The sequence below is a fragment of the Camelus bactrianus genome, chromosome 32 (assembly GCF_048773025.1).
Source record: "Camelus bactrianus isolate YW-2024 breed Bactrian camel chromosome 32, ASM4877302v1, whole genome shotgun sequence".
Lineage (NCBI taxonomy): Eukaryota > Metazoa > Chordata > Mammalia > Artiodactyla > Camelidae > Camelus > Camelus bactrianus.
Window position 1 is genome coordinate 269905 of NC_133570.1, and position 18992 is coordinate 288896.

General features: G+C 54.8%; 1 protein-coding gene across 6 annotated transcripts in view; it reads left to right on the forward strand.

The window, feature by feature from the left end:
* Positions 1-17399, forward strand: part of GOLGA3 (golgin A3) — a 43194-nt gene extending 25795 nt beyond the window's left edge. For 4 of the 6 annotated variants that reach the window (XM_074356675.1, XM_074356677.1, XM_074356678.1 and 1 more), the window contains 15 exons: positions 175-336; positions 588-956; positions 1874-1951; positions 2765-3028; positions 3982-4076; positions 4704-4920; positions 6742-6885; positions 7607-7804; positions 8274-8390; positions 10469-10608; positions 11236-11368; positions 11589-11711; positions 12389-12553; positions 13423-13586; positions 14328-17399. In XM_074356675.1, the coding sequence (XP_074212776.1) occupies positions 175-336; positions 588-956; positions 1874-1951; positions 2765-3028; positions 3982-4076; positions 4704-4920; positions 6742-6885; positions 7607-7804; positions 8274-8390; positions 10469-10608; positions 11236-11368; positions 11589-11711; positions 12389-12553; positions 13423-13586; positions 14328-14544 (2586 nt within the window). In that variant the 3' untranslated portion in view covers positions 14545-17399. Of the gene's footprint in view, positions 1-174; positions 337-587; positions 957-1873; positions 1952-2764; positions 3029-3981; positions 4077-4703; positions 4921-6741; positions 6890-7606; positions 7805-8273; positions 8391-10468; positions 10609-11235; positions 11369-11588; positions 11712-12388; positions 12554-13422; positions 13587-14327 lie in introns of those variants that run through there. The other 2 variants (XM_074356676.1, XM_074356679.1) reach the window with 2 other exon arrangements.
* Positions 17400-18992: the final 1593 nt, after the last annotated feature.

Below are 18992 nucleotides of genomic sequence, written 5' to 3' on the forward strand. Positions count from 1 at the left end.
ACCTAAGAGGCAGCCACGGAGGTTCTGTTCCAGGACCCTCTGTCTGTGGGTGGCAGACGGGACAGTGACTTGGACGAGGGCTGTCACTGGGGGGGACTGGGTTTACCCGCTGCATCTGCCATAGCCATCAGGTTATCCCACTTTTTAAAAAAACCCTCTGTCTTTTGGGCCCAGGCTGACATGTTGGACCAGGAGGCTGCCTTTGTGCAGATTCAGGAGGCAAAGACGATGGTGGAGGAGGACCTGCAGAGGAAGCTGGAGGAGTTTGAAGACGAGAAGGAGCAGCTGCAGAAGATGGTGGCCTCAGCAGCAACGCTGGAGCAGCACTTAGAGCAGGCAGGGACCCACCATGGCCCTGCGCTGACGCCCCGCTCTGCTCGCCTGGGCCAGCCTGCCCGTCGGTCTGGTCTTAACGTCACATCCTCAGACCTGCCGCTGCTCACTTCTGCTAGTATTCGTCCACCCTGCAGCTTTCCGTAGAGGGCTGCCTCCATGGCGTCCATCCAGATTATTTCCAACCTGAACGTGGAAACGTGGTGTTTTGTTTACAGCACAACCACGTTGACTCCAGGTCCTTTTTCTTCCAGGTGAAGGTGACTTTGCTTCAGCGAGACCAGCAGCTTGAGGCTTTGCAGCAGGAGCACTTGGACCTGTTGAAGCAGTTCACCGCGACCCAGGAGGCTTTGCAGACCCGGGAGCAGTCCCTGGGTGGCCTGCAGATGCAGTACGACGAACTGCAGGCCAGGCTGGAGGAGCTGCAGGGGGAGGCCGCCTCCAAGGACGACGCGATCCATTTCCTGCAGAACGAGAAGATCGTCTTGGAGGTGGCTCTGCAAGCAGCCAAGAGCAGCAGGGAGGAGTTTGCTAGAGGAGCAAAACGCCTGGAAGAAGGTACCCAGGAGACGTCAGAAACTTTAGAGCAGCTGAGACGAGAGTTAGCCGTCAAGTCCGGCCAGGTAACGCGCTTCGCCATCAGCTTGCTCTGAATCGAAATCACGCACACAGGAGTTAATGCTGATTGGTCTTTTTTTGAACTCCTTGTTTTGTAAACGGGGAAGAACACATCCAGGGCAGGGCCCAGGGCTCGACTGGGGAAGGAACCCACGACAGCTCAGCTGGGGGCATGCCTCTGGGCCTGCGTGAGCCGCTGGGTGTGTAGATGGCGGAGAACCGGGAAACAGAGTTATGTTCGGGGCTTTGGAAGTAATCTAAAAAACACCAGTTTCTGTCCACCTGCGATGTGGAGTCAGGCAGGGGAAAGCCATGTGGAACTTCTGTTCTTTCCTTCCCGGGTGCCTGACGGCTGTGCGGCCCCCGGACGCGTGGGCAGGCCGATTGTGGTGTGTCAGTGGGCGAGGGCGGGGAGACGGCCTCTGCAGGCCCGGGTGCATGTGGACAGGACCCAGCAGGCAACACTGGGGAACGGTCATGCCATCATTCCTGACGATGTAGGTGAACGTTAAGAAATGCAGAGTGGGTGGGTGAAGCGCTGGGCTAGAGCATGCACCTGATGTGCCCAAGGTCCTGGGTTCAACCCCCAGCACCTCCGTTAAAAAAATAAGAAAAACCTAATAGCCTCCCCAACAAAACAAAATTTAAAAGTTAAGAAAAAAAACGCAGACGAAACAAGAAAGCTCAGGGTGTGGAGGAAGTGGAGTGGGTGTCGGGAGCGATTGTGTCTTCAAATCCCCCTTGTGAGCGTCGAGGACAGGAGGAGACCAGTAACGTGTGTTCCTCCTGGGAAGCAGGCTGTGGTTTGTCTGGGCACATTGACAGGTGCTAGGACAGTTTCTAGGAGAGACACACTGGAGCAGGTCAGTGGCGTGCACAGGTGGAGCCGTCAGGGTGACGTCTGCATGCGTGTCCCTCGCAGGTGGAGCATCTGCAGCAAGAAGCTGCCGCCCTGAAAAAGCAGACGCAGAAGATAAAGGAACAGTTTCTTCAACAAAAGGTAAAAACGTGGGGTTGGTTTCCTTCCTGCAAAACAGGCGCGTGAAGAAAGTCCTGTATGTTTGGCAAAGTTTTAAGCTCTGCTTCACGAAATTAAAATTTTTAAAAAAAGGAAAAAAAGAAAATCCTGTGCGGTTAATCACTTCACTGGAAGGAAGTCATTCAGGAGGGAGGTAACAGCCAGACTCCAGTTCTTGGAAGGCCCTTTTTTGATTCTAAGATACCCGCTCACTCTCCCATTCGTGTGTCTCTGAGGTTGGATGCCTTCTCACAGCGGGGTTGGCATTACGTGGACCACGCCTGCTGTCACATCAGGGTGAGCGTGTGTCACCACCACACCGGTCCAGTGTCCTGCCTGTCATATCTGAAAAAGTGACACCTCAGTCCAGCGTTGAGACGAGGCCCTCCACGTTAGTCAGGCCCACTCTGCTGTGGGAGTGCTGTGGGAGGAGGGGCGCAGAGCATCACCAAGGGGCTCAGGGAGGATGACCGAGGGCGCACCAGGTGCTGGTGGGTTTCATCCCTGGGATGTGAGCGGGGGTCCCCATCAGAAGCTGGGGGGGGCACTGGAGGGGGCAGGTGAGGCAATTAAGGTCCCAGCAGCTCCGTGGCCGCTCCAGGCGTCACCCAGACCTGCTCCAGTGCATAAAGCCACGGCAAGTCTCCGTGGTGGTATCTTGGATTTGGTGAAATGTGTTATCCTTAGCCCCACAACAGTTCTGCCTAGACTCGCAGTGAACATTTTTCTTTAAGGCCCCAGAACCCTCGGAAGGCCCCGCCCCGCGCTGGCTGCAGCTACTGTCTCGTTCGGCAGGTGATGGTGGAGGCCTACCGCCGGGACGCCACCTCCAAAGACCAGCTTATCAGTGAGCTGAAGGCCACAAAGAAGAGGCTGGACTCGGAGATGAGGGAGCTGAGGCAGGAGTTCATCCAACTTCAGGGGGAGAAGAGGTCGGTGGAGGTGGAGCATACGCGCCTGCAGAGGGAAGTGTCCCAGGCCCGGCAGCAGGTGGTGGACCTTGAAGGGCATCTCCAGTCTGCGCAGAGGGAGCGCGATGAGGTGGAGACACGCTTGCAGGTCCGGGAGCACTTGACTGAGAAGGTCCTGCCGATGTGCCTGGGGCCGTGCTGGGGGCGGGCACACATGGGGAGGTCTGTAGCCCAGCAGCCTGGAGTGAGGCCCTGCTGGAGCTCCCATCTGGTGGGGCAGGCGGGGGACCCGGAGCGCAAGGACAATGTGGTGCTGGGCTCTGGGCTGTATGTGCTCTGGGAGCCGGTCACCGGATTTGATGTGTGCACCTGAGGGTCCCCAGGGTCGAGGGGAGGTGAGCGTCGGGGTGGGAGCCCATAAGAGATCGTGGGGCAGGGTCAGCCCCAGGGTCTGAGATGAGACCCTCAGTCCAGGTTCCTGTCAAGACTGAGGAGTGTGTCCTGAGATTAGAAACTGGGAGACCGCTGACCTGGGGAGGGCGGTGGACAGGGAGCAGACGGAGGGCTCTGTCTTACATGTAACATTTCAGAAGGCCACAGAGCGGGCCAGGCAGGGTTCAGGTAGAAAGACTGGCTGGAGACTGCAACTGAGAGCCAGGAGGGTGCAGGGGAGAAGAGGGCCCTGGGGGAGTGTGGTGTGACACCCACAGCTATGAGGACACGTGCATTCCTTGAGGTGCTCAGGGCTTTCAGGGGCAAACTCGTCCTGGGACAGTTCTCACTGCACAGAAGGAAAACGGCAGCAAGTGAGGCCAGGAGGAGGGCCCATGGCTGCTCTGGAGAGGGCTGGGAGAAGCAGGGAAGGGGCCGGGGGGCTCTGTCGGGGGTCCAGTGGGCCTTTCCTGTTAGCCAGTCCTTCCCACCTGTTGCCCAGCAGCAGTCTTGGCACAGGCAGCTCAGGGCACTCTTGACCCCTGTCAGGTGGTCACTGTGACAAGGTCCTCTGTCAGTCCCCTCAGAGGGGAAGCCAGTCCCGACCTCTGGGCTTCCTGGGGAGGGCTTTGCACTCCTCACTTTGTCTTTCTCTCCCTTTATTCAAAGTCATTGCAGCTGGATAAAGAGCAGATGGTTGCTCTTACGGAGGCCAACGAGATGCTCAAGAAACAGATAGAGGAGCTGCAGCAAGAAGCCACGAAGTATGGGGGCGTGGGAGGGAGGAGCGGGTGGCGGGCGGGGGCCAGGCCAGGCCCTGAGCGCTGTCTGTGCAGCCCTCGCCAGGTCTGCTCACACTTGCCCTGGCCTGGGATGTCAGTGCCAAAGATGAAGCTGGCAAAGTGATTCTGTCGTCATTGGGCGGTTCCACACCTGCTTTAACAAACGGTCCCTGTTCATTTTTGTTTTTGTTTGACTTTTCGCATCAAGCGCTGATGGCAATAGCGCCCTCCCCACCCCTGGCTCCCAGACCAGGGTTGACGCTTGTGTCCACCCTCCCGGGGCACATGCGCATGGGGGGAGCCTCTGGGCTTTGTTCTGATTTACTGTGCACCTGACAGTTGAGTTTCTGACTGCTATTCTGGAAGAACATTGGAAGCAGCCCCAAGAGGGAGCAGGGTGGGTGTAAGCGCAGGGCTGGGCTCTGCGGAGGCCGCCACCCACCCCATCCTGGGCAGTGTGGTAGCGGGGGGCGGCCACCCATCAGAGCCCCAGGGAGGGAGCTGGAGGCCGAGAAGGGCAGAACTGGCCAGACACACGTTGCCTTTGCTTGGCGCGGCGCAGTAGGGCCGGAGTGAGTGAGGACTTCCTTCTCTGTCTGCCCGCCCCAGGGCCATCACCGAGCAGAAGCAGAGGATGAAGCGGCTGGGCTCAGACCTGAGCAGTGCGCAGAAGGAGATGAAGACCAAGCATAAGGCCTATGAGAACGCCGTGGGCATCCTCAGCCGCCGCCTGCAGGAGGCCCTGGTGGGCAGGGAGGCCGCTGAGGCCGAGCTGCACCAGCTGAGAGCCCGGGCGGCTGACGGCGGCGGCGACCTCGCTCTGCACGTGGGTAGCCTGTCTGCTGTGGCCGGTCGCAGAGACTCACGCAGGGGCCTGGCGCTTACGGGCGTCTCCCCTCTGGGCCCCAAGAGGGCCTGGAAAGGAGGGGTGGGCTAGCGTCTCTTTAAAACACCGCACGGTTACGGATGGACAGGGATTCCGGTGACGTGGGGACCCTCTCTCCCCCTCGGCTCCCCTGCTTGGGCCAGACCCCTCCGCCCCGGTGTCTGGGGAGGAGCTTCTGTGAGCGGACAAGGGGCATGAGAAGGTTTGGGGTGAGTGTTTGGAAAATCCAGGAAAGCTTTTTGAAAAGGTGACCTCCGAACTGGTCTTGAATGAGAGGGGCCTCCCAGCCAAGGGGTGCTCCTGTACCAGGTGCGCCCTGCACTGGTTCTGGGGAGGGCAGGTGGGCAGGGAGGGTCCCACTGGAGGGTGGGTGAGTGGGCTGGGTCAGGGACTTGGACTGGAACTTCCGTGTGACAGAGAGCTGGCTGAGACCAGTCACTGTCCTGTCCGGAGGACCCCGAGGAGCAGTGAGGAGGAAGGGCTAGGCCGGGAGAGGCTGTGCCAGCAGCTGAGAAGACGGAGACTGAGTGGAGGTGGCAGGGGAGCAAGCAGGAGGTGGCATTGCGGGGGACAGTGCCGGGGAGCTGGCATGCAGGAGCAGGGGCAAGCCTGGGGCCAGAGAGGGTGGCTTTGGTGGGGGTGGCTGTGAAGCCCTAGGGTTCAGAAGGACCAGGGCCCCACACGGTGAGGGGCGGGGGCGCTGAAACTGCTCTTCCTACTGTCGCCTCAGGGGGCGGGAGCCTCCGGCCTTGGGGTCTGTCTTAGGATGGAGGACGGGGCAGCGCGGCAAGTCCTCCTGGCTTGTGTGTGTGCTGGGGGGTGTTGGTGAGACGCGAGCTCTTGGATTTCGCACTGTCGCCGTCAGTGTCCTGGATCTGACCACTGCCTTTCCCTTTTGCTCGTGGGTGTGAACTTCTGCTGAAGGTCATTTGCAGTTCACTTGTTACTCAGCAATGTGAATAACACGCTTACGCTTGGTAATTGTGTTTTCTCTCTATTTCTCTCTCCTCTCGATTTAAGTGAGGAGGCCGTATCATAGCGTGGTGTTCTCTTGCGGAAATAGATCAATTCAGTGTTCCCTCTCGCCTGCTTACTTTTGAAAACATTGGGAGGGGGACAGCTTACTCAACTGCAGTTTCCTTTCTCCTTGTGAAATGGGACCAGCTTTCTGAGTGAGTGGAGGAGACGTGTGAAGTGCTCAGACCAGCGCCCGCACCGTAACAGCAGCCAGCGTGCGCGTGTCTGTGTGCACTTGTGCGTGCACACGAGCGTGGTCCTGGTTATACTGCAGCCTATCTGCCACAGAGTAGTCGTTCTGTATTGTCAAAGCTTTTTTTTTTAGTAATTTTTAGAATTTCTGTGATTCAAATTTGTAGAATAGTGGATTTCTTTCTTCACTTTTTATTGTTTTATTTAATTATTTTATTCTGGTGGGGGATGAGGGAGGTAATTAGGTTTATTTATTTTTAGAGGAGGTACTGGTATTGAACCCAGGACCTCGTGCCTGCTAAGCATGCCCTCTACCACTTGAGTTAAACCCTCCCACCTGCTTTCATAGTGTTTAACTGAAAAAGTACCTTTGTGAGTAACTCCTGCGTGCCTGCTGAGCGTAGTTAACTGTAACCAAGAGGAGAGTCCGGCAGAGAGCATCTCGCCTGTCGAGCGTGGTCAGCAGCCTCATTCTGCCTCTGTGATGTGGGGTCACGTGCTAGGGGAGGCCATGCGGAGACCTGTGACCAGGCTCACCTTCCTGTCCATCAGGAGAGGATCCAGGCCCTGGAGGCGGAGCTGCAGACCGTCGCCCACAGCAAGACAATGCTAGAGCGGGAGCTCCAAGAGGTCATCGCGATGACTGGCCAGGAGCTGGAGGAGCACCGGGAGAAGGTGCTGGAGCTGGAGGACGAGGTAGGTAGGTCCTGCCATTGTGTGGCCCCGAGCGCAGCTCAGAGGCAGGGAGGGGGCCCCGAGTCATAGCCCAGCCTGTGTGCTCAGCGTCGCCGCCTGGCCGCTGCTCTGGGCCTCTGACTGCCCGTGCTGCCAGACTCCTCACCCGTGTGGTGCCATCAGCTCTCCAGCCAGGCCCGCTGCGTGCCCCCCGCCCTTCAGTAAGGCCATCGGCCACATTCCTGGCGGCTCCCCTGCTGCTCCCAGGTAGAAGCCCTGGTGGCAGAGAAGAAACCGAGCTCAAACTAGCTTCAGCCTTTAGAGGAACTCCATGTAGCCCTCGGGCCCAGAGACAGTTGTGGCGGCAGGTGGTGCCCACACAGCAGCGTGGCACTGTTGCCACGGGCTCTCCCTGGGGTCCCAGGTGGCCATCAGGAGCTGTGGGTCTGCGCGCCATCTGAGTCACACGCATGTCTGGGCCCATCTGGGCTCCGACCTGGGGTGTGCTTCTCCAGAAGTATGTGGTCCTCGGGGGAAAGCTGGGCTGTTGGCTGGGGGTCTGGGAAGGGAATAGACTGCGGCCGCTTTCCCAGCTGTGAAGCGAGCGCCCGCTGCATCCGGTGCGTTCCCTGGCTGCTGGCTGCTGCGCTTTGGCTCTAGCTGTTCGGTTTCTGGTGTGCCGTAGCTCCGGGAACTGGGATGTGTAACCACCTGGCTTCAGGGTGACTTTGATTTGTTTCAGCTCCAGGAGTCCAGAGGCTTTAGGAGGAAGATAAAGCGCCTTGAGGAGTCAAATAAGAAGTTGGCTCTTGAGTTAGAACATGAGAGAGGGAAGCTGACGGGCCTGGGACAGTCCAATGCAGCTTTGCGGGAGCACAACAGCATCTTGGAAACAGCTCTGGCCAAGAGGGAAGCAGACCTAGTTCAGCTGAATCTTCAGGTATTGAAACTCTTTTTCCAGAAGCAGAAGGAGACTTTGCAGGCCAGGCAGCCCTCGGAGTGTGTCAGCCGCCTGGTTGGTGTTGAATCATCATCACCACCTGCAGGGCCAAGGTGCAGGAACAGAGGCTCAGGGAATCAGGGGAGGTCTCAAGCCCCTTGTCCCGGCCTTGCTGTGAAGGGGTTTGCGTTTGTAACCCCTGACTTACGTGCATCTTTTGGGTCCCTGTGAGCTGAGGTTGCAGCTTTTGCCATGACAGTCTCCGGAGATGGAATCAGTTCTCGCACCTGCCCTGGCTGTACCCTTGCTGGCAACACGTGATGTCGTGTGCCGCCACAACGCCAGGCCCCCCCATGTGCACGTGGCCCCGATCAGCGTGGCCCATGCCTTCCCCCAGGGCTCCTAGGCTTTGGGAACTTGCCGTCCGCCCGTCCATCTGTCCTCCTCCCACTCGTGGCCTGTGCCGTAGGTGCAGGCGGTTTTGCAGCGCAAGGAAGAGGAGGACCGCCGGGTGCAGCAGCTGGTCCAGGCCCTGCAGGCCGCGCTGCAGAAGGAGAGGTCGACAGCGCACAGCCTGGAGGAGCAGGTGCGTGGCTCCCGCCCGGGTCCAAGTTACAACTCATAGAGCCTTCAGGGCTGTGATTTTCCAGTGTCTGAAGTATTGGTACCCTCGGCACGTAGGTTCCCGTCCAGGAACTTACCGCGTGAACGCCTTTTCTGCCGTGTCCGAGGACAGAGGTGTCATCGTGGTGCTGGTGACAGTGAGAGGCTAGAGAGCCCCCAGGCTCGTCAGTGGAAGAGGGGCTTAGCTTAAACCAAGGCGCCGGCAGGCGGGAGTAAGGCCTGCACACGGCTCTATACCCGCTAGGAAAGACTCCCTGCACGCGTTAGGGAGGGAGTTAGAACACCAGGCTGCAGAGCAGGACGGTGATCCCATTTGTGTTAAAAAAGCAACCAGGAAAAGCAGTCTGGAGACCCTGGGCCATTTTCTGTGTTTGGAGCAGTTTTTCGGGCTGTTGCTGGCCACACTCAGGTGGCCACCAGCACACCAGGCGGCTCCTCTGGCAGTGAGGCCTGCCCCAGCCACCCTGCGGGCTAGCGGGCCCCGCGTTCTCCGTCTCTGCGCCTGTGGTTCCACAGAGCCCTTTCCTCATTAGAATGTCAGCTTCCTGGGACGAGGGCCGCGGCTCCCTCGCCCTCACACCCCAGTGCCTGCACGGAACAGATGCCCAGGGCACGTTGGCCGTGCACATGTTCACGCAGGTGTTTTCTTTTGACCTGGGTTTTGTTTTGGCACACTCCTTATTATTTTCTTTTTAAAAATTTTTTTTATTTTTTAAATTCTTTTTTTGGGTGGGAGGGAATTAGGTTCATTTATTTATGTATTCTTGGAGGAGGTACTGGGGATTTGGGGATTGAACTCAGAACCTCACGCACACTAAGCACACACTCTACCACTGAGCTATACCCTCCCCCCTGTTTTGGCACGTTCTTTCAAAATTTTCCATAATTATGTAGTAGAGATAGAAGAAAACAGTTCTCTATTTCCTGGGTGACACAGTGAAACAGTCTTCTGAAATAGAACTAGTTTTAAGATACGTTGAGAATGTTTGAACATAAACCATTATTGAGTGATTTTTGACCCACATTTGCCGCATCTGCAGCTGACACTCGGTCTCTGGGTGGCGTTGCTCCCCTCTGATGGCTCTGAGCTGGGCCGGCAGCTCTCCCTACCTCTCTCCCCTCATCCTGCCTCTGGTGTGGGAGATGCTCAAGTGTCACTTCTTAGGTTTAGTCTCAGCTTAAAGAAGTTACAACTTCTAGCTAGGTGATGTGTAACTCAAAGTGCTGGGGGCATGAAGTGTATTTGACTTTGATTTCTTTTTTTAAGGGCGGTAATTGTGAATAACGTGTATTCGTTTTTCTAAGTGCATTTGGGCTGATTGTCCCGATTGTAAAAGTAGCACGTGCTAGTAAACAGCTTTGAAGTATATGGAGATTGAAGGACAGACCATCCTGAACCTCTGAGTAGTAACAACCACTGCTCATACCTTCCGTGGAAGGATTTTTCCCACTTACATTTGAGAGTTCTTTCTATATTCATATGTCATATACTGTAACTATTTTTATGAAACTTCTTTAAAAAATTTTTTTTGAAACTTCTTTTAAATGAAGTGCTTGCTAGTGCACTTAGATGAGAAAACTAAATTATTGGAAAGGAAGATGGAAAACACTGATATATTCGGAGAATTTGCTTGTCTTTTTCAAAAACCTTGAGTTAAACTGTTAACTATGTAAAAGCCAGTTATATCGTAAACAGACAATACTCAGTAGCTTTATTACAGTGAGACGGTCTGATGGAAAGGTAGACTTCTCCCAAATACGTGAATTGTGAATAAACAAGAAACGTACAGATGTGCCCGAGGAAAACCCAGAACACCGGGCCCCTCTGTTCAGTCACAGTTGCCTGCACTGTGCTGCGCGAGCTTGCGTGTCCGGCACGCGTTCGGTGCTTTAGTCCCTGACAGGGACTTGCACGCTTTGGAAGGGGAGCCTGCAAGGCTGGCAGGGATGCGGGTGGCGGGGTGGCTGCTCCTCGCACCCCGGGCACGCACAGCCTGGCTCCGCCTCTGAACTTGCTGCTGCCGCTCTCCACCCGCCCAGGTTGCTGCTGCCAAGGCGGAAGCGGGCCATAACCGCCGCCACTTCAGGGCCGCCACCTTAGAGCTGAGCGAGGTGAAGAAGGAGCTGCAGGCCAAGGAGCAGGCGGTGCGGAGGCTGCAGGCAGAGGCCGACGGGCTCCAGTGAGTGCGAGCGGGCACGGGCCAGGCGGCGCCACCGGAGAGCTTCCTGAGGGGCTTCCCTGCCCCCTCCAGTTCGCACACTCAGCACATCAGGCCCCCGGTCTCTCAGCAAGTTGCCAGGGCTCTGGAGGCAAATCTAAGGAGCCATAGAGCCAGTTCTGGCGTCAGGACGCCTGCAGCTTAACTCTGAAACGCAGGCCCTGACGCCATGCGCCCCCGCCCTGCCTGGCTGGGCCTCCTTCGAGAACAGAGAGCCCTGCGGGCTGTGCCCACCACCGAGCACCGAGGCTCACCGTAGGCGCCCTCTGGGCAAGCCGCGTGTTGCTCAGGGCAGGCATACGTGCTGGGCCCTGCAGGCGCGTGGGTCCCCGTGGCACTTTCCCTCCCATCACAATCTGTGAAATGCGCCAACCCAGCTTCCCTCGGTGGGGGGCTGGGGGAGCAGTGAGGATGAGTGAGGACAGCGCATCGCAGAGTTCCCAGAACAGTCCCCGCCCAGGGTGAGCCGTACATGATTGTCTGTCATTAGGAGTGTCACCAGCACATGCAGCGTCCAACTGACCGCGTCGTAGAGCAGGAAGGGAAAGGGAAGACTGTGACTTCACTCTTCCTTGTTCTTCGTGCTAGGATTCAGGAGGGGAAGCATTCCCAGGAAGTAGCACAGTTCCAGGCAGAGCTGGCCGAGGCCCGGACGCAACTCCAGCTCCTGCAGAAGCAGCTGGACGAGCAGCTGAGCAGAGAGCCCGTGGGAACCCAAGAGGTGAGCCTCCGAGGCAGCTTTCCACCTGCGGTGGATGTGCTTACAGAGCTGGGCTCTGCTGGCCGACACTTCGGTTCATTCCCTATCTCCTCGGAAAGGGATATTTGTTTTTTCTAAGTGTAATATTAAGCAACACGCAGAGATACAGTGAGAGCACTTTTATAACGCAAGAAGGCCATTTGAAAATTCTTTTGCTCACGTGACTTTTTCCCTTCTCTAGATGGAAAATCTCAAATGGGAGGTGGATCAGAAGGAGAGAGAAATCCAGTCCCTGAAGCAGCAGCTGAACTTGACGGAACAGCAGAGTAAAAAGGAACTGGATGGAATACAGCAGTCATGGCAGGTGTGTGGCATGCAAGGGCCCTAGGGCAGCGTGTCACAAGCTTGTCCCGGTGCTGTGCAGGCATTCTCGATAGATCGGATATTCTCACCAAACCTTTCTGTAGACATTGTCCCGTTTCAGAGAGAAGCCAGGCCAGGCCGCTGAAGGGTGCTGAGCAGAGATCAGAGACCCTGTGCCCTGGCCTGGGCTGAGCTGTGTGATGTGTACCAGGAACTGGGTCTCATTAAGTCCAAAAACCGAGACAGTACACGTTAGCTCACACATCTGTGATAAGCATCTCTAGGAAGAAATGTGTGGAGAGTCTTGACGACTTGAGAGAAGGATCAGGGCCACGACTCTGCTGAGATTCCTCCCTGTAGGTGGATGGCTTGAGGAGCAATCAGAACGGCTTTGTGTTCTGTCCTAGGGGTAGTTAGGCTTCTGACCTTGGGATATGAACAGGCACCTCGGGGTTCACTGTAGAATGTAGGAAAACCACCAGCTCCTGGGCAGAGGCGCTGACATTTGGGCCAGAAGATGGAGGCCAGGCTCCGGGAGAGGAGCTGTGCTGGGGAGGGAGCGTCGGGTAAAAAGCGATCCTGTAGACACTCGCCCCTTGGGTTGGTGACCTACAGATGAAGATTTTAGCAGTGGTTCAAGTGTTTCAGTTTCTGAAAACCTGACTTCCCTCCCTTTAGAACATTAAAGCTGAGCTGGAGATGGTGCGGGGAGACCTGTCCATGACCCAGAAAGACAAGTTCACGCTTCAGGCTAAAGTGTCAGAACTGAAGAACAACATGAAGACTCTACTTCAACAAAACCAGCAGCTCCAGCTGGACCTGCGACGCGGTGCGGCCAAGACGGTCAGCGGCCTACGTAGACGTGTTGGTGGGAGGCTGGCGGGTTTCCTGGTCATTCAGTTACGGAGTTGACTCACCCAACATCGAGCGACTGTTGTGTGAAAATAGGTGATGAGGGAGTGTTCTGCTGCGACACCAGGCCAGATCACTGCCTTGGTGCCTTTCCCCCGCAATTCCAGGGCTGTCTTACTGCAATACGTCTCACAGGCCACACAAGGGTGTGGAGCTCGTGTGTTAACAAGGGCCTCTGGCCCTCTCGGTGAGCCTAGCAGGGACCTGACAGCTACCAGCACGGGCTCGGGGCTCAGGGACCCCGAAAGCCACTGTCATGAGCCCTGCTCAGGTTGTATGTTTACACACCGTTTGTCTTTCTCCTCGGTCCGTATAAATGTTTTGCAAAGAAATCGCTCTGATCCAGAGGTTTACTCAGCCTGGTTAAGTATCTGTGGCAGAGGTTTGAAGTCCTAGGTAGGGAGGTGTCTTAGGAGTTGAAAACGTAACTTCATTTCTTAGGGAAACTCAGCGTCCAGGCTGTGGAAAGCCCCACAGTCGTGCTCACACCTGGGGGGCCTTCAGCCCCGTCCGCCCCGTCCGCCCAAGGAGCCAGGCCTGGATGTTTGTCACATGCGTCAGAAAGGTGGCTCTTTATTCAGCCCCCAATTCGTGAACCCCTGCGGTGGCCAGCTCTGCTGATTTGTTTATTTTGTTAATTGAAGTATAGTTGGGTCTGCTGATTTGGAACTAGCAGGATATGCCTTCCTGAGGCCCCAGGGATGCTGGGGAGGCACCTCTGGAAGCAGTCGGGGTGGTGGAGCCCCACCAGCAGCCTCCTGGGGGACGGGGGCAGCTAACTCTGTCCCTTTTCAAATCAGAGGAAGGAGCGGAAAGGCGACGCCAGCTCTTCCAGCCCCGTGACGCCAGTGAAGGTCCCCGACTGCCCCGTCCCCGCCTCGCTGCTGGAGGAGCTGCTGCGACCCCCACCGGCCGTCAGCAAGGAGCCCCTCAAGAACCTCAACAGCTGCCTGCAGCAGCTCAAGTACGACCTGCTTCTGGGCCCCGGCACTGAGTCCTTCTGATTAAGTGGCACCTTTAACCCAGAAGGAGCTTCCCTGTTGCCAGCGCTGCCTACCCAGCAGAAGCTGAGCAGCTCTGTGTTCAGGGTCACATGCCTCTCAAGCCACTTGTTTTGTGTTTTGGGGGGAGGTAATTAGGTTGGTTTGTTTATTTTTTAGAAGAGGGACTGGGGATTGAACCCAGCACCTTGCACGTGCTAGGCATGCGCTTTGCCACTTGAGCTACACCCTTCCCTCCTCAAGCCACTTGTTAAGGGGGGGCTGCCCAGGGCCAAACGACCTGAGACGCCTCCAGCCACAGGGCTGAGCCCTCAGAAAGGCAGCAGCGGGAGGCCAGTGTTGGGAGGATGGGGCCCTGTGTCCTTTGACCCCGTGGCTGGAAGCCGTGAGGGGCGGACCCTCGACTGTCTTTCCCACGTTGTCCCCAAGCAGAGGCCCGTGCGGGGCACCGCATGGCCAGTTGGCCTCTGCAGGGTGCCGAGAAAACTGCCCAGGATCCCTCTCGTTCTGCGACCCCACCACTTTCCCAGTCCAAGTAGAGAGGTTCCCTTGGTCCCAGAAGGCACCACGCATGAGCCAGCTGCCGTCCCGTTCAGGGTCACTGGGGCGAGTCCGCGGCGACTGCTGTGTCTCAGGGCAGGGACGACGTTGTTGCCGGCTCTCCCCTGACCGCGCTTCCTCCTCTGCCTCCCCCGTCTCCCCAGGCAGGAGATGGACAGCCTGCAGCGCCAGATGGAGGCTCACACGGTCACTGTGCATGAGTCGCTGTCCTCATGGACTCAGGGGGACCCCGCCGGCCCCGCCCCGTCGGGAGATCACGCCAACCCCAGAGGGGACACGAAGCGACACAGTCAGGGCAGGGCCTCTGAAGAGGGGCTTGGAACAGCGACCGCTCAGCAGCCCCACCCCGAGTGTTCGTAGCTACCCAGAGGAATGTCCTCGTACCGATGTTGCTCATTGGACCGTGCGCTCTGTGTTTCTCTAAGATGAGATTTAAGGTTTGCATTTGCCTCTACAAGGAGCACAGCAGGGCGAGAGCCCAGGGTCAACAAATCGTCATTTGCAGATCACAACCAGCTTTTCTCCTGAAATGACCAAATCTTGAAAACCTCATTTAGATCTCAGAGGGACGTCTTGAACGTACCCAAAGGGTTACTTGCAGAAGGAGATCTCTTAGGACGACAGTGGGCGCTGCTCTCAGACGGTCACTGGTGGGGTCACCACACTCTGGGTCTGGTTTCTCACTGTCCTGTTTGATTCAGGAAGAGTTTTCCCTCCCTGCAGAAGTGAGACTCCATTTGCACCTTTGGTCTTTATTTTATTTTATTTTATTTTCAATACCATCCCTCCATAGAATGTGCATAGAAATCCTGAAAAATCATAATCTAATCTTTTAAAAGTATATGCTCACCTTATTTAAGAATGACCTGAACTGTCTTTTTGTCGATGGCCTTTCTGAAAATCTGCTGTTAGGAAATAATATATGTGTAGGATTTAGGAACGTCAGACAGAAAATTATATTTTAAGAAAGGTAATTATTTTATTCACCTTCTAAAACCAAATATCCTTAGACAGAAGTTCTTTGTTATTTCTGTTTCACTTTATTTTGAGATTCTTTCCTCATCCTGCATGCACAATGTCCACCTGTCTGACTCCTGGCCCTATGTGGCCTCACTCACCGTGGCCGACCCCTGGGCGGGCGGGATGTCAGGATGCCGAACTTGAAGTCAGAGCTCCCGGGTGTGTGAGGGTCCACCTAGGGCACCTCGGCACTGCATGGTTGACTGTGAGACTCGAGGTTTGTGCATTTGTCCCCAGTTTGCTGAGATGTCCTAAAATAGTGTTTACTGTTCTGAGTCAGAGGAGAGAGGGAGGGTGTGGGACCCCCGCGCAGGCTGCTGGTCTGAAGATGACGTCTGTGGTGATACTGACCAGGCCAGATCCGCTCCTGCCACCGTGTCACCCGAGTCTCGTCGGTGCAGAAAGCAGCGCGGTGTTTTCAGTCGTTCCTCTTCTCTCACGATCTGCTGTAGAAGGTTAAGTCCTAAGGTTAAAGTGGCAATAACCACAAGGACATCTGGTATTGGAAAAAAAATTCCCCCAGCAGGTAATAGAACTTCTAAAATACGTACGTCATTGGTACAGGGTTAATCTTGGAAATTATACTTGAAAACTTCATTATAAATATATCCTTTGCCTCCGAGGTTGGAATCATTTTTGACAAGATTGTTTTTGTGCCCTCGGGAAAGAAAAGTGTAATTTATGTTCTCACTTCTTTCGGCTGCACTCTGTTGTTTTCATCTTTAGAGCCAAGAAATCACACACAGCCTCCTTCTGTAGCTGCTTCCTGACTGCTTGCTGAGGTCTTCCGTGAATGCTGGTCACGGTCATTTCTTCTTAGGAAAGGATGAACGAATCCTGAAGACGTCCATCAGGAGAAAGCCAATCTCTGTTCCTCGGCCCTGTTTTCCTCTGCCGCGTCACCCTCTGCGTGCGTGTGCCCTTGTGGGGGGCCTGTGTGTGTGTGTGCCCGTGCCCTCCCACGTCACCTGGTGACGAGGGTGCAGCCTCGTCCTTTGGTTCTGGCAGTGCCTGGCTGTCCACTTCCAGCCACAGTGATGCCTCATGTGTGTCTGGTCGCAGTTCCCCATCCGGGGCTCTTGTGTTCAGGCTTCCTCAATACATCATCTTGAAAGAGGAAGCTGTGTTTTTGACTCACTTGCTCTTGATTTGTAGGGGGTTTTTTTGGCTCTTTGGTTTTCTATGTCCAAGGGACTTTACTGGCACAGCTACCTCCCAGAGTTAGGTTCTTGAGTGAGTGACGTTGGAAATGTTCTGCTGTGGGCAGAAGGGGGAAATAGGAACGTGCTCACGGAAGACAGCAGTCAGCTCTGGAGCACTTACAAAGGCAAGCCCGCCATTGCGTTGTGTTGGTGTCTGTAGTTCATCTGTACGATGGATACTGTATGTCGCGTCCTCGGCTTGGACACTTCATGCTATTATTACGTGTTTTTCTTACGTCCCAAAGATAACTTATTGCAACGTGGTTATTGCTGATTTCTCCACGGTGCACATCAGATAGATGCCACGTCTTACAGATTTACACGCCTTCATTCTGCTGTTTAGAAGCTATCACAGGCAGTGTTTTTGACAGCGTGTGAAACTGGCTCGTATCCTGGCCTGGGGTCCAGGACCAGGACGGGCCTCGAGGGAGGCAGCCTGTGGAAGGCTGCATTAGGAAGATTCTCGTTAAACGCTCTCAGTTTAAAGACTCTTGTTGCAGTGGCAAAAGCCACAGCCTGCAGAGTCCCCACGACATAAGCTCCCACTTCCATGAGTGTTTTTTTTAATAAAAACTAAATGTCGTGCGTAAAGATTTCTAATATTGAAACGGACCAGTGTACCTGAAAGAGAAATGTCCTGGACCCCACAACGTGTGCGACGCTGGGGCGTGTGGGACCCTCTGAGCCTTATTCAAACAAGTCCACTCACCGTGTTCCAGGCGAGTCTCACGGTATGGTGGTCCCAGGTTATGATGGGTCCTTGAGAGTAATGTTTTAGAGGGTCTTGAAAACTCAGTGGTTTTAAGTTATTCGTGTCTCTTAACAATGTCCTCACAAAAAGGGAGTCCTCGGGTTGGGGCCGTTCAGGGGAAAGGTTGTCACCACGCACAACGGATTGTAACTTTAAAAAGCATGTTGATTTTTTTTTTATATCAATTCAAGCGTGCTTGGGAATTCCTTGAATTTGTGCAATAAACTATTTTTTGTTAAAGACTTTTTACATTTCATTGTGGGGGTGGCTTCATTTTAATGTTTATATTTCAGCACATTTGGAAGTAACTTTTCTGTCCAGTTATAAACTCTGGTCAAATACTTGACTAAGAGAAATGCTGCAGCTCCCCAGTTTTGCCTTTTTCGTTCATACTTTTTTTGATCAGTAAGAATCTTCAGTTAAATATTAGTATTAATAACCAGCATGGTTTAAAAAAAGAGAAAAAAAGCACAGAGAAGGAGAAGCCAGCCGGCAGCACAGGATTTGGTTTTGCGGTGGGGCTGACACTTTCCCTAGGCCTCCACCGGGTTAGCGTCCATACCCAGGGGTCAGGGAGCACACGTACTACCTTATCTGAATGAAGACTCTGACCGCCTCTTTTTGTGGCCTTAGCTTCCTGAAAGGTTGAAGATGCAGATTTTCTTTCCTGCAGTAATCATGAGGGGCATGGTTCTATGTATCCGAACTCTTCCCTTTTCTTATAAAGTTGCTGGACATATGCAGGCACTGATGAGCTAACAAGTCGATGGATTTACTTTTCTTTTTTTTTTTTTTTTTTTTTTGCTGGAGGTACTGGGGATTGAACCCAGGACCTTGTGCATGCTAGGCATGTGCTCTACCACTGAGCTATACCTCCCCCTGGATTTACCTTTATGTTGTATCTCCTTCATCAAATAGGTGTTCTGTGCTAACCTACCCTTAACAGTCCCGCAGTGGGTGTTGCAGGAGTGGTCTAGGCTCAGATGGCCAGCCGCTTCCTGGCCTAGAGGAGGTGTAATTGCCGGTGGAAACCTGTGGTGAGTGTGGGACCGGGGACTTGGCGCCGAGGGGCGGCTCGGTGTTTAAAAATCACCAGATCAGGCAGTTTCATCCCTTGTGCAGACTTCGTGGGGAAGATGAATAGAATTATTGATGCCACTGATGTGCAGTGTGATGGATAAACACGAGGGCTGTTGGAAGAGCATCCAAGCCTTTCCCTGAGAAGGAATTCTGTGCAATCAGTAACTTCTCCGACCAGAAGCAGCCTGCCTGTATGCAGGTTTTCACTTAACAAAGAATGTGGCAGATTCCGGTAAAAAGTATGCTTTGGTGACATCTTTCCCCAGAAGCGTGGGAAACAATATTCTGTGTGGCTGATCCCTTCACTGGCCTGTTTGGCGTGGGGTGCAGCTTCTGCACCAGGTCCTTTCTCAGGCCCGAGCTTGGCACCTGGCTGGAAGGGGCACCTCTGGGAGCTTGCGGCAGGTCTGGACTCCACCTGGGAACAGTCTCTGCTCAGGAAGTTCTTGGAGGACGATCGTTTCATTTGTGAGCTTTCCACGAGTGCTCAAATGCGCATTTCTAAATACTCGGTGGACATTTCAAAGTGATTTCCACAGTCCTTAAACCTCAATGTGTTGAATCGCCTCACCTCCTTCCAGAAAATGGGCCCTTCCTTGGCTGACTTCCCTATGACAGTGATCTGTCCCTCTGATCTCTTAGCCCCCTGGGTTTCCTGTCCTCGGCATCCTTTTTCTTTTCTTTTTTCTTTTGGTAATAAAATGGTGTTTTCAGCATCCTTCTTGTTGCTGGCCTGGCCCAGCCCAGCCCACAGC